Source organism: Centruroides vittatus, unplaced genomic scaffold (assembly GCF_030686945.1).
Source record: "Centruroides vittatus isolate TY-2023 unplaced genomic scaffold, ASM3068694v2 contig_824, whole genome shotgun sequence".
In the NCBI taxonomy this organism is placed as follows: Eukaryota; Metazoa; Arthropoda; class Arachnida; order Scorpiones; family Buthidae; genus Centruroides; species Centruroides vittatus.
In genome coordinates, this window is record NW_027122537.1 from 1326844 (window position 1) to 1341149 (window position 14306).

The following is a 14306-nucleotide window of genomic DNA, read 5'->3' on the forward strand; positions in this document are numbered from 1 at the left end:
CGGGGTTCCGATTAACGAGTCTCTACTGTATATGTCTACAATTCTTGAAAATTGCAGCCCAATATGCATCATATTATTTTGTTTAGAACAGCTTAATTATATTTTCAAAATCTATTAACAAGTGTCATTAAATTTAATGTAAAAAATGAAATATTTACTTTTAACTAAAAATTTATTGTATCATACCATTCCATTTTTTAGCCATTTTAAACATGTTTCCTGCACGGATGTATAATTCACATGCTTCTTCAACCTTTGTAGAACCACTGCAAAATAAGTAAAATAATCACTTTGTCAATTATCAAATCCACATTTTTTTATAATTAGATTAGTGTTGCAACAAATAGTATATTTGGCCTCAGGCCAAATAGCCAAATATTCGGACAACCTATTCAGCTTGATTAACGCACGTATGAAAACTGGCACGCAAACCGCATTATGGCAAGGGCCCCGCTCTGTATTGGCACGCCATCACTATGCTTCGCCAATTGTGTTAATTCTTGACAGTTGTAGCGGACAGACAAAAGCATCATGGCAGTATGTGATAAATGATAATATCAAATGTGGATAACAATGAAATGACTTACATGTGTAAATAACGGAAAAAGAACAGAGAAGGACCGTGAAGTGAAAATGTGAAAATAAATATGAAATTGAGTTGATAACATAATCAAACAAGTCGAGGCAGCTTATTGGTGCAAAATTCACGGCTGTCAATGCCAAATAATTGTTCTCATAGATTTTGGAAAGCTAAATGCTTGTAATGAAAGTCAATTAGTGTGGACAGGTGAAAGCCTGGGGCTGTTCAGGCTACCAAGCTGTCTCAAATCTGTGAAATCATAACTGTGACTTATACCGACATCCTATCTGTCTCTTTTCTCTGTTATCACCAGGCTATGAGTCACGTAATTGTAAAATGAGAAATCTACGACGGAAAAGTGATGAATCGAAAGTATCGTGCGCGCACATTATGATGCATGCATAGGCATACGTGGACTAGAGCGATAGAGGAAAGAGAAAGGGAAGAGCAAAGATGAGCACTTAAAAAGAAGGATAGGCAGGGTCAGACCCTCAGATATGTGACAATTCTCGAACAAATAGGTGTGTACATGTGCTGATCTTTGTAATTATAAATTGTGAATACATGTGACTAATATTAGTTTGTTTTTTATTTTGTGCAGGTTATAAGTTATAAATAAATATAAACAAACAACACTAACCTGATAACATTAAATCTAAATACCAAAATGATTAATTTACTGTGTTTTTGTTATTTCTTACTCCTGTTTTTAGGTATTCGGCCGAATAGTGATTAAATATTCGTTGCATCACTAAATTAGATACTTACAATTGACTTTAGATTATACAAAGAATAAAAATAAATAAAAGCTAATTCAAATTTTAAAAAATATCAATAAATAAATAAATAAAAATATATGGAGAAAATAAGATCTCATTAAAAAGAATAATACTTCAAATATAAAAAAAATAAAGTAAAAGGAATGCTTTAATGGAGTAGGAATTGTATTAAAAATGGCTCAAGCATTTTTAAAGTACAGTAAGACCCCACTTAATGTTTATTCAATATAATGTGGTCTGCTCAAAGCCTAAAAAAGAAAAAAAATTTTTTTTAGGCTCAAAATTTACGCCTATTTAAATTATCACAGCATTTTATTGATTCGTATATAATACAATTATTTATGAACATGAACCAATTAAAAAAAAGGTGGCAAAAAGGTGTACTTTTCTTTAAATCTATGTTTGTTTGGTGCAATTTTGGAAAAAATATAACATCATGGATACCATAGGCAATATCGGCTTTGTTTGGCAAGAATTAACTGATAAATGCACAAACGAAATGTGGAAGAAGTTACGGCTGAAGGTATCCAAGAATTCTCAACGAGAAGAGCCTATCGCTGTATCGTTAGGTTGACCAAACTCAACCTAATTGATACAGCAGGACTAGGAGATGTAGACGAGCAGGATATTGAGAAGTTACTGCAGGTTTCTGGTGAGAGCCTTACCAATGACGACCTTCAAGAACTGGCAAAGCAAGGAATTCATATAGAACTGGAAAATAGAGATTCTGAAAACAAAGAACCCAAAAAATTTCTCTATGGTTTCCTTAGTAAAAGTTTGGTAACAATAACCAAAATCATTGAACAAATTGTAGTGAACGATCCAGATTTTAAAAGGAGTGCAAAAGCAAAACAAGGCATTTTGAATGCAATCTTCTGCTACCGACATTTACTTAAGGAAAAAAGCAACAAATGAAACTTCATGACTTCATCGTAAAAAACAAGAATTTCAGAAAAGTCAGGACCTTCATCACAAAAAATGAACTTTACATTTCTGCGTGCATATGTTTATATGTTATTTAAAATATATTATTATACAAATTAATATAAAAATAACTTAAAATTAAAGTAAAATTTGTTTATTTTTGGTTGTGTGTTCCCCTATCCCTATTTATTCTATGTTAAAATAACCTTGTTTAATGTTGTTTCATTTAGCACTTTGTCATCTAGGAACGCATCTCCTACATTAAGTGGGGTCTTACTATATTAGGCTAATTACTTATCAAAATCACACTCAAAATAAAACAAAAAGTTATTTCAGAACAAAAAATTTCAAATCTGTTGCTCCTTTACAACAAAGCAATATTTATCATGATCAAATCATATATAGTAATCAAATATTAGATAAAAATAACCTAAGATTAACCTGACGTAAGACATAAGTTTTAAATTACAAATTCTAAAAATAAACATAAGATGATCTTCATTAATAGGGAAAACAATTTTTTAAAATCTTAAATTTAAAATATAACTATCCCCAAGCTGAAGAAAGAGATCATCATTATTCATGGAGATTCAAACTATCTTCTGTGATTTAAGCTTAAATTTATAAAATTTATTTAATTAGATGAAGCATGGTTACATAAAAAGTTCCTTAATTTAGAATATTCATGCTAAATCAAACTGGTCACAAGTAACAGAAAAATCACACACACACACAAAAAAAAAAAAACCAGTTAAAAGCAACTATTTTTACTTCCACATACATTTTCATTTATCTAGAATATCATCTTTTTATTTTAATTTATATATTCATTTTAAAATTTGTATTTGTTCTTTTGGTGGAAATGTTCTGCTTTAACTCATCGTAGACTGCATATCTTATTAAAACACTACACTCATGACACCTTATAAATTTGCAGCCGTGTTTATTCGGTACAAACGAACGTTTTCGGTCGTGTTTAACGACCTTCTTCAGGAAATATCCAAAAAAATTCGAACACAACGAAAATCTGCAAAAACGAACAAACTTCGGAACGTTTTTTAAAAATATTCTAAAGAGAATTGCGTGCGCCATCTCTACATCGATGCGTATTAAATAACACATTACATGAGAATAAAATAAAAATAAATAACAGACAATAAAAAGTAATATGCTCCTTGGAGACATTAAAAATAAAATACAAACATAAACTATGGTGCAAGCCGAACGGCGCACAGAACATAGGGAAGGAGAGGAGCTGTGCAGAGACAAAAAACTACGGTTTCTGTCCTTGTGTAGGCTTCCGCATATCCGCTTTTCTGAGGTTTACATGTCGCCTGAGCGCCAGGCTGCAGATATTTTACTAGCCTCTCTGAAGTTGATAGATTGTCCTTTTTGGCTTGCTTTGCAGATATGCCAAGCTTCTGTATAACGGAGGTGCTTTACGTTGCGAACTGTTTGTACTAATCTTGCTTGGGCCCATTCAGCTTGGACTTCTTGGGGATCTGCCAGGACGTAAGTCGCCAACGCTGTGCATGGTTGTTCGCTTCTTATATTTCTCTGATGTTCCGCCAGCCTTTCCTTGAGTGATCTTCTGGTGGCTCCGATGTAAAATAGCTTGTTTTGCCTCCGTGTGTCCGTAATAGGGATCCTGTAAACCCCCGGAAGGGAGTTAGTGTCCATGGCGTCTTTATCCGCTCTTAGCAGCTGGTATATAGTGGGATTCCGTTTATATATTATTCTTTTGTTTGTGGCCCTATATACTATATACTATATACTATATACCCCCCGGAATCCCAGAGAAATATAAAGAAATATAAGAAGCGAACAACCATGCACAGCGTTGGCGACTTACGTCCTGGCAGATCCCCAAGAAGTCCAAGCTGAATGGGCCCAAGCAAGATTAGTACAAACAGTTCGCAACGTAAAGCACCTCCGTTATACAGAAGCTTGGCATATCTGCAAAGCAAGCCAAAAAGGACAATCTATCAACTTCAGAGAGGCTAGTAAAATATCTGCAGCCTGGCGCTCAGGCGACATGTAAACCTCAGAAAAGCGGATATGCGGAAGCCTACACAAGGACAGAAACCGTAGTTTTTTGTCTCTGCACAGCTCCTCTCCTTCCCTATGTTCTGTGCGCCGTTCGGCTTGCACCATAGTTTATGTTTGTATTTTATTTTTAATGTCTCCAAGGCGCATATTACTTTTTATTGTCTGTTATTTATTTTTATTTTATTCTCATGTAATGTGTTATTTAATACGCATCGATGTAGAGATGGCGCACGCAATTCTCTTTAGAATATTTTTAAAAAACGTTCCGAAGTTTGTTCGTTTTTGCAGATTTTCGTTGTGTTCGAATTTTTTTGGATATTTCCTGAAGAAGGTCGTTAAACACGACCGAAAACGTTCGTTTGTACCGAATAAACACGGCTGCAAATTTATAAGGTGTCATGAGTGTAGTGTTTTAATGTTCTGCTTTGTTTAAAATTTGATGTTTAAAAGTGTTCTATTTGGTTATTCCATTACTTGATGATGTTCGTTCTAGATGAATAAAAACATTTGTGATGGTAAAAATAGTTGGTTTTAACTGGCTCTTTTGAGGTGTTTGTGTGAATTCCATGTTGCTAAATTTAAGAGTTTAGCTATTATCTTTAAATGATATAAATCAGCTCAGCAATGGCCAACCTTAAAATGGCTAAAGGCTAGAAATTAATGTTATAAAGGAGTAGAACTTTGAATTTGTAGGCCTTAGTTATCTTAGAAATAGAAATAAGAAAAAGTAACTGAAATTGTTATATTCAAAATTTTTTTGTAATAAACATAAAATAGTTTTAAAATATAACCAATTTATGTTTTTAAATGAAACTTTGTGGTTTCCAAAATTCAGAAGTTAAATCTAAAGAGCAACTACATCAAAACCAAAAGTCTCTTGATGCCTTCTTGCAACAGATAAGTGAATCAATTTGAAGATAGTTTTATCTCATGGAAAAAATACTCAAGCCGTAGACGCTTTCATTTCTTGATCAGTGCTACTACATAAATCAAATTGGAACTATTGGTTTGCAGCTAGGAGACAATTTTTACTTTTTTTAGTACAAATAGATGAATAAGTATATGAAGTTTATCACAAATATAGTATGCAATACTTACTGCCATATTCAAATTTCTCAGTAATAAAATTAATACACAAAGACTATTGAATGTATGCCTATAATTAAGTCATGTCTTATATATCCATTGAAAAAAAACAAATTCATGGATATTCACATGCATTAACTCTCTTTGTCTTCAATTATGGGATATCATGCTGGTTATTTATAATAGTAGAACTATTTGGTTATTGGAGAGATACTGCGCAGGCCATAAGTAATGGCTTGGTAAGCTGGATCTGGCTCACAAATCACTAATTGGCCATCATTACTATGTGCAATCATCAAAGTTATATCATCATCTTTAGGTAATAACTAATCGTGATAAGTTAACATTTTAATTAATCTTGTAACAAAAACTTTTAATTACAATAAAATAATAATAGGATCCTTTCCAATAATATGAATTGCTGCTGAAATTTAATATTTTAATTAGTTTTTTTTTTAATGTATTACCCTGAAGAGAGAGTTTAACAGATGATTGAGAAGAAATTCCATCATTTTAAAAATGAATAGTTTGAAAATGTGCTAAATATAGTATGATCATAATTTACATGGAGTTGCATTTCTTAAGTAAAGTGTGTGAACAAATATTCAAGCAAATTAAGACAATTAGCCCAATGAACCATGTTAAAATTCAAATGAATAGTTTTATGAATGCATAAGTAACAATTTTTCTGGTTTATTTTATGAAGATAAATTAAAATTTTTTTTTACAATAAGTGCAGTCAGTTGTTTGCTTCTGTAGCAGTTCCAAGAAGTTTAACGTAGTCATTACTAAACAAAAATATAAATATTAATGCTAACATACAAGATTATGCAATAAACAATGATCAATAAAAAATGAAAATGCTTTCCAAACAAAATGAAATAAAACGAGTGTATACACAAATATTGTGACATACTTAAGGGATCCAATCATACAAAGAGTCGCTCACTGTTTAAGAAGTTTCTTTATTGCCTTATGGTTTTAGTCAAATACACATTTTGGGCTCAAGCCCCTCATCAGTTTTACCTGATTTGATAACAGAATACATACTGATCAAATCAGGTCAAACTGATGAGGGACTTGAGCCCAAAATGCGTATTTGACTAAAACCACAAGGCAATAAGGAAACTTCTTAAACAGTGAGCAATTCTTTGTATGATTGTCACAATATTTGTGTATACACTCGTTTTATATACAGGGTAAGTCACAGAAATTTTAAAAAATTAATAACTCGCAAACTATTTACAATATGATGATGCGGTTTTCACAGAAATGGATACAAAGAAGCAGGATTTTTTTACGTGTAATAAAAATTTTAGTACCAAAATAGTTGCATTTCTTGCCATAGATGTCACTGTAAAAAACTAAAATCATTTGTAAATTTGTTAAAGAATAAAAAAATTAAAATGTTCTTAGTGTAAGTGCTAGTAACAACTTCACAAATTATGTAATCTTATCAGGCACCATCTATGGCAAGAAATGTAACTATTTTGGTACTAAAATTTTTATTATACATAAAATCATGCTTCTTTATAATCATTTCTGTGAAAACCGCATCTTACTGTAAATAGTTTGCGAGTTATTAATTTTTTAAAATTTCTGTGACTTTTGAATCACCCTGTATATAAAGTATATCAGGATCTTATTACTTATTATTGAAAATTAAAATAAAAAATTTCTACTGATTTGTTGTAATTTGCATTTTAATTATTGATAATTTATTTTTATAATTGTATAATGATTACTTTAATTTTTTTCTAATTTATTCAGTTTGTTTTGTTTCAAAAATCTTAGTACTAAATTGCACTTTGCTATAATAAATATTTCATTAGTTTCATTAATTTAAACAAACTTGATTTTGAAATAATGTTATCTTATAAGTCTTGATTGTAAATAATTTTTTATATGCAAAACTTAAAATAACATGCATGTTCATAAAGAATATAAAAATATTTACAATGAGTGATATTGGTTATGTTTTTTTATTATACTTTATACATAATATTATCTAGCCTGTAGTATAACTCAATTTACTGTTTTAAAAGAACAATGAATACTTTGTCATCCTATAATTTGGAAACCAAGTGCTCACCAAACCATTCAGCCACTCACTTCTCAAACAGACCACTCAGTGAGCTTTCTGCCACTTACTGAGTAAAGAATTCTTATGTGTAAGCCAATCAGATTATTTGATCATCAGAGAATCAAATTATACAACAACAGTTGATATAATATAATAATCTCATTTCTGATTTAACTATTGATTATATTTTTATCATCACTAACATTTATCTCAAATGTTTCTCATTCTAAAATGCAATTTGAAATTCAACATACAGTACTATACAAGTTAATTGTATCTGTACAATTATCGATTTTTCTCTTTAAACATTATAATGCTGGTACTATTGATTTATTCAAATCATTGTCCATTATAGGTTGTATTAATAAAATTCTATCTGAAAACCTCTCTTATCAATACAAATGTGGCAGTTAACATACTACCGAATGCCATTTTTATTATGGCATGACATACTACAAATGCTTGTCTCGATCAAACGTTCAAGAATACAGAACCAATCCCACCACCATACGGTTTCCGAATACACCCATTAATACGGGTCACATCTTTAGGTTAATAGAACTGCCATAACCATTTCTGCATTTCTATGATAGTATCACCATGATAACATAGAATACAGTTTTAAGCATATTTGGTTTATTTACAAATTGATAAATTACAAAGTTTGATTTGAAGTTTTATAAATTTGACTTAAAAGTTTGCCTTTTAAGTCAAATTTATAAACTGCTGGTTGACTGATTTTCGAACAGTTTCTGTTCTAATATTTAGTCACCGATGATAAATTAACTCGAGAAAAGCTTTTTCACAATTTGTTAATAAGATTAAGATGAATCTTATGTTCCCAAAATATGCTCACAAGAAATTTAAAGTTTAATTAAATATATATTTCTTAATCTTTATGGATTATAACAATTGAAAAACCAAATATAATTACTTTTATATTTATGAATCATTTCAAGTTGAATGAAAAATGGCTCAAACTGAAGCAATAATTCCACTGATGATTAATAGCATAAGTATGATTAAAGACTGTAAACTTTCCTTGAATAAATGCCGATTAAATTTACATTATATTGTATTGTATGGTGATTATATATGGAGCATTTGAGAGAATATAAAAATCGAGATAAAATTTAAAGGTCATACCCAAATAACGAACCAAAAAACGTTCGACTGGATTTTAACTTTTCTTCTGCTTCTCGAAGATATTGGAATGCTTTAGCTTCACTGTCGCTCATTTTAACTAATATTTAAAATAAGGAAAAACTACAAACAAGTATTCGCTCTTGGGAGTTTCAATCACATTCGTCGTTCATTTCTAATCACACTTTACAGCCCTCTAACGGCCGTTGAATTTTTTTTTTTTTTTTTTAATTAATTGTTATATGTGCGAAAATCCCTACATTTGTTATTATAAGTATCCTGTATAAAGTAACAATTAATAAGATATTTTTTCTTGTTTATATTTTACAAACAGTATTAGAGTATTTTTAATAACAACTCTCCAGTGTGGACAATAAGAGGGCCTTTTTTCATGCCCATCGTGGGTTTGACCAGGTCCACAATTAGCGAAAGAATCATTGGGCCGGAGGATGAGAAATAGGGAAGTCCGACATATTTAGGAGTGAAGACCTGTCAAAAATCCCTGAGATTTCCAGATTCCGGGACCATTAGAACTTTTTTTATATCTCTTTCCGCCCAGCGGCCGGATGGCCGAGCGGTCAAGGTGGTAGCCTACCGCTCTGGAGGACCCGGGATCGAATCCGAGCAGGTCGAGAAATCCCCAGGAATTTTTCGGGGGGTGGTCCGTTCGGATATGTCGGGCCCCGTCCCTCACCACCCGGTCGCCCCATTGTGGGCCTGCCCGAACCCATAATGGGCCTTCTAAAAGAGACCCTCTTAGTGCCCACAGGGCGGAAAGAGTTAAAAAAAAAAAAGTAATAATGTGACTGTTTAAATTTAAAAAACTATTATAAAGAAATCAATTAACCATCCATTAAATTCCATTTAATTAAATATTTAAAAAACATTTAAACTTGAAAAATCCGATCAAAAAAGTTACGTACGTACAAAGCGCCACCTGTCGCGGACACGCAAACTTTTGAGTTTTAAAATTTGTTTTCCGAACGAACGCCATTTTCAAATTTGTAAATTGGAATTTATATTTTCAGTTCGTAACTGGAAAATAAAGATTTAACTTTGAACTCGTATATAAACATGAGCGATCACTTAGAAGTTTCACTTTCTCCTCTAATTTTTAAAGGTGAGTGAAAATAAATAAAAAACAAAAATATAATTAAACTGTACATCCGCCATTGTTGCAGAATATTGGAAAGAAGTAATTAATTTTTCCAAAATTACAAATATGATAAAAACTGTGGTTTCAAACATAATCGTGGCATCTAAGCATAATAATTCTTGAAATATAATTAATTTTCTATTTAAAAATTAAATCATCAATGGATTTAAAGGCGAACTACCCGATGATTTATAAATAATTAAAATAAACATAGCTCATTTTAAAAATATACAATGAATTTCGCTTTATTTATTGGTCATTTTAAGAATTAACAAATAACGTCGAGAGATAAATAGTAAATTTCTTAATTATTGATTTTTTTAGTAAAGTCGAACGAAATCAGAATGAACATAACATTTTTTTTTTTTATTCAGGTCCGTATAATATTGGATCAGAAACTGAAATTCTGCTAAAGAATAAAGAAACTGAAACAGTATGTTTCAAAATCAAAGCAAGAGTTCCAAGCAAATGTGTACTTTCACCATCCTTTGGAAGCGTTGAATCTGGTGAAACAGTTTCCATTAAGAGTAAGCACTTACAATCGGCGTTTTTAGATGCTTTATTGTTTATATTTTAGTTTTATGGACCTTTTCATTCGTAAATAAGTAATTCTAAAATAATTCTTTTCAGTTAAACTCTTGCCAGATGAGTTCAACTCACTAGAAAAAAATGAAAAATAAATTCTTAATACAAACCATGCATCCTCCCATAAGTGGAATTGATCATGAAAAAATGGTATTCTTTCTACATATATATATATATATATATATATTCTTATTTTTATTTATTTTAAGTGAATACATCTAATAAACATTTTATTTTATATATGTAGTGGACAGAAGCGGATCCAACAAGCATCCGAGAAAAAAAGTTGCTATGTTTCTTTCCTGACACACCCAACTTGGTAACTTGTCAGAATCAAATTGATTTAAACTTCTTATATTGTCTGCTTAACTTTTTGTATAAATTTTTAGACTTCATCAACCCCTATTGCGGAAGGAATGTCAGATTTGCAATCGGTTTATACGTCCAGAATTATGGTTAGTTTGTTTTAAAATTATTTTTTAATTAATATAAAAGTGTTTGAATGTAGTTCCTGAATTATTTTTGCACATTTAGGAAGACGTGAATACGAGCATATCCGATGATACAGATACAGAAAGCACCTCTCTTGCATGCTCAATAAATCATGAAACTCAATCAGCGTCTCATTTTCGCTATGCAACGACCGTACTTTTATATATATTGATTTTCCTAAATGGAATTCTATTTGGAATTATAATTGAAAAAGTTAAACCGTTTAAAGACACTGTTTAAAACGTAATAATAGCGAAATAATTACAAATTGTTATTTTAATTAGAAACGTGTTTATATATAGAGTATATGTATGCCTCGTCAACATTTTTCTTGATTTTAACTGTTATATTTATACGTTTTAATGTAATATAACCTTAAATAATTGACGGCCGGATGGCCGAGCGGTAAAGGTGGCAGCCTACCGCTCTGGGGGACCCGGGATCGAATCCGAACGGGTCGAATAATCCCCAGGAATTTTTCGGGGGGTGGTCCGTTTGGATATGTCGGGCCCCGTCCCTCACCACCCGGTCGCCCCATTGTGGGCCTGCCCGAACTCATAATGGGCCTACTAAAAGAGGCCCTCTTAGTGCCCACAGGGCGGAAAGAGTTAAAAAAAAAAAACCTTAAATAATTTTTCATGTAATTAGAATTTTTAGAATTGTCAAACACAAATTCATGTTAATCCTTTTATGTTCTGAATATTGGATATTAAAAGTTCGACTAGCAATAATTTTGTTTCCTATAATTTTTGAAATTTGTTTTATATTATTAGATTCCAAGAATCGATCATAGATACCGTTGCAAAAGTACGGAATATCTACAGTCGATACTTACGAAGGATCCTACTTTTTTTTTACTTTTCGCTCTGTTGGGTACTGATTGCAGTGGTGCGTGTAGCTTTAGGGACCTGGTGAATTTGGATTAGGGGCCCCGTGTACAGTGACGGCTTCAGACATTTTTCTCCGGAGAAATTTTTTGGGGAGAATCTCCCGGTATCCTCTTGGATTCAAAACTGCCCATGCCAAAAACTAAACAATTGTAAATAAAATTTCATTAAAACAACACGATTAGATATGACATTTATAAACAATTATTATTAATCCATAAGAAAAGTACACAATACAATTATTTGAATTAATATGTACTGTACTTGTAAACTACAGTCATTTAATATAGCATAGAAAAAAAAACTGTTCGTGGAGACACTAGCAATTGCTCTTTTTATCCATAGGATAACGCGCCACTGCTTTTTATACAAAAAAGATAATTTTAAATTTCCGAAATTACCGGATCTCCCTCGCTTGGTGAGAAATCGAGAATTTTAAATGACTTTTACACTCCTATGTGTACACCATTTCAATCGAACGGAAATTACCAAACATTACGCAAATTTTAGGTTTTCGTCAGATCTGTGGAGTCCGACTCCTTTTTACTTTCCCAACTTGTTATGTATATAAAAACGGAAAAGTATTGAAATCGTTTCAAATTTGACACGCCGAGTTTTTTGCATATCTACACCTTTGGAGACCTCCTGAACCCAAAAAATGTCAAATAAAAGGGGAAAATTCGTATGTGTTTGTTGGCGTCTACGTTGTTTAATTCTTTATTCTCTGTTCTATATTAAACAATATCTCAGAATGGGTAAAATTTAAGAAACGAAATTTGGCACGCATTTATGCTATTAAATTTTGGTTCTTAATTAAAGGTCAACAGGGTGGAGATATAGAAGGGGTCACGTGTCATATCTCCAATGTGCTCGGACGTAATGACTATTTTACTCGTTATTAGCGTTCACAATTTTTTTTATAAAACTCGTCTCTACCCTCAAAATTAAGTTTTTCGTCATTTTATAATAGTACAGTAGTACATGGTTTAGATTTCTCGCCTGAGATGTTTTTCCCTAAGTCGTTCAAATTCTGCAGTATCATCATGATTCATTTTGTCCATAAGCAGTGGCGTCGAAAGATGTCGCCGACCCAAGGAAAAAATTTACATGGTCCTCGGGAATGATTGAAAACCGGGTCCATTATGTGGTTTTATGAGTGAAAATTTAGAAATTGTGAAAGCGCGAGTTAGTGCACGTGATGATGTGTCTTTACGAATTTTTTTCGAATGGTAGCCGTCGTTTATTTTTTTTCGTAGCTATTTTGAATGCTCTTTCAACAAATAATCCATTTTATGGTTAAATTTTACAAATGGGACCATTCTTTTGCCTTTAAAAGCTCATATTTTAGAATTATAGATTCCTCCATCACGATACTATCGATAGCGCGAGCGCTGCCATCTTTCTTTCTTTCACCGTCGTTCCTAAATGCCTACAAACAGCAGCGCACTCCTGTAGTAGCGGAGACGCGAGCGACCGCTATTAAAGAACGCACCCATGGAGCAGTCACCAATTATGCCGGAAAGTCCGTTGTTCGCAGCCAGTCCGTTGCTCGAGTCACGTAACGGCCAAACGGAAAGTCCGTTGTTCGCAGCGTCCATTATACGAGGCACCACTGTACTTAGCTTTAAAGATGTTAATGCGTGCCAATGTCTTAGACTTAGAATAATGATATTTAAAAAAATTAAACGAGTACGCTTTAATTCGAATAAATGTAAAAAAATCTGATTGAAAAAAAAGATGATCAGGTGATAAACAGAATGATTGAAAGAGACAGAAATCATATGATACATTAGGTGCCAGATGATTTCTCTTACGTGCCACTTTGGGCACGCGTGCCATAGGTTCGCCATCCCTGGTTTAGAGTAATAATACTCTACAAAATGTAAATATATTTTTAATAAACAATTGAATGGAAGGTTATTAAATCACACCCAGTATTATAACCAATCATTTTAATCTTTTGAAATCTTTACGTTTTAAACACTAATAACAAACTGTTAACATGATATAATAATATAGTAAAATAGTGAATGTTCAGAGATTGAAATTCGAAATATATATGAATTACAAGATGCTGGAAAGTTTCAGAGAAATAGTTACAATAATTAATCATTCTAAAACTGCTGTGGCCAATGTATAGAAAACAGGAAAATTATAAAAGTGAACAAAGGAAAAAATTAACTGACAGAGATAAACGAAAGGTTTTCTTCCTTACAAAATAACAACTAGCAGCTATTTATTAGACAGGTAGCTGCTAAGTTACCAAAATCTGTGTCCCATCAGAGGATGTGGTGATGTGTTCATAACAACAACATAAAATACTGAAAAATAAAAGTGGCACATAATTCGACACCCGTTCAAAAGTAACAAAGACTTCAACAGGCTAAATTTGTCCCAACCTGGGCCAAAGAGTGGGAAAAAGTTGTTTTCTCTGATAAAAAAAATAAAATTTAGATGGATCTGATAACCAGTTATGGTTATCTGATCAGAGGATATTATTGGCATGATGTGAAAAGAGAAGCCAAAGTTAGAAAGTGGAATC

General features: G+C 32.0%; 2 protein-coding genes across 4 annotated transcripts in view; one reads left to right on the forward strand and one right to left on the reverse strand.

Annotated features, from left to right (window-relative positions):
- Window positions 1–8833, reverse strand: part of LOC136982386 (alpha-soluble NSF attachment protein-like) — a 29319-nt gene extending 20486 nt beyond the window's left edge. For both annotated transcript variants that reach the window (XM_067278879.1, XM_067278878.1), the window contains exons 1-2: window positions 8648–8833; window positions 187–266 (exon numbers count right to left, since the gene is read on the reverse strand). In XM_067278879.1, coding sequence (XP_067134980.1) covers window positions 187–266; window positions 8648–8739 — 172 coding nt within the window. In that variant the 5' untranslated portion in view covers window positions 8740–8833. The remainder of the gene's footprint in view (window positions 1–186; window positions 267–8647) is intronic.
- Window positions 8834–9632: 799 nt separating this feature from the next.
- Window positions 9633–10841, forward strand: LOC136982414 (vesicle-associated membrane protein-associated protein A-like). 2 transcript variants are annotated; one of them, XM_067278905.1, is made up of 5 exons: window positions 9633–9764; window positions 10175–10327; window positions 10431–10535; window positions 10633–10704; window positions 10775–10841. In XM_067278905.1, the coding sequence occupies exons 1-3, from the start codon at window positions 9719–9721 to the stop codon at window positions 10478–10480; spliced, it is 249 nt and encodes an 82-aa protein (XP_067135006.1). In that variant the 5' UTR covers window positions 9633–9718; the 3' UTR covers window positions 10481–10535; window positions 10633–10704; window positions 10775–10841. The 2 variants fall into 2 exon arrangements, with proteins under 2 accessions (XP_067135006.1, XP_067135007.1); XM_067278906.1 differs by having other exon boundaries at window positions 10446–10535.
- Window positions 10842–14306: the final 3465 nt, after the last annotated feature.

Bases quoted from the DNA above. Each gene is read 5' to 3' on its own strand.
- LOC136982414 (XM_067278905.1), top strand. From the start codon at position 9,719: ATGAGCGATCACTTAGAAGTTTCACTTTCTCCTCTAATTTTTAAAG. The intron at 9,765-10,174 runs GTGAGTGAAAAT...TTTTTTATTCAG, and splicing joins TTCTCCTCTAATTTTTAAAG to GTCCGTATAATATTGGATCA. The intron at 10,328-10,430 runs GTAAGCACTTAC...AATTCTTTTCAG, and splicing joins TGAAACAGTTTCCATTAAGA to TTAAACTCTTGCCAGATGAG.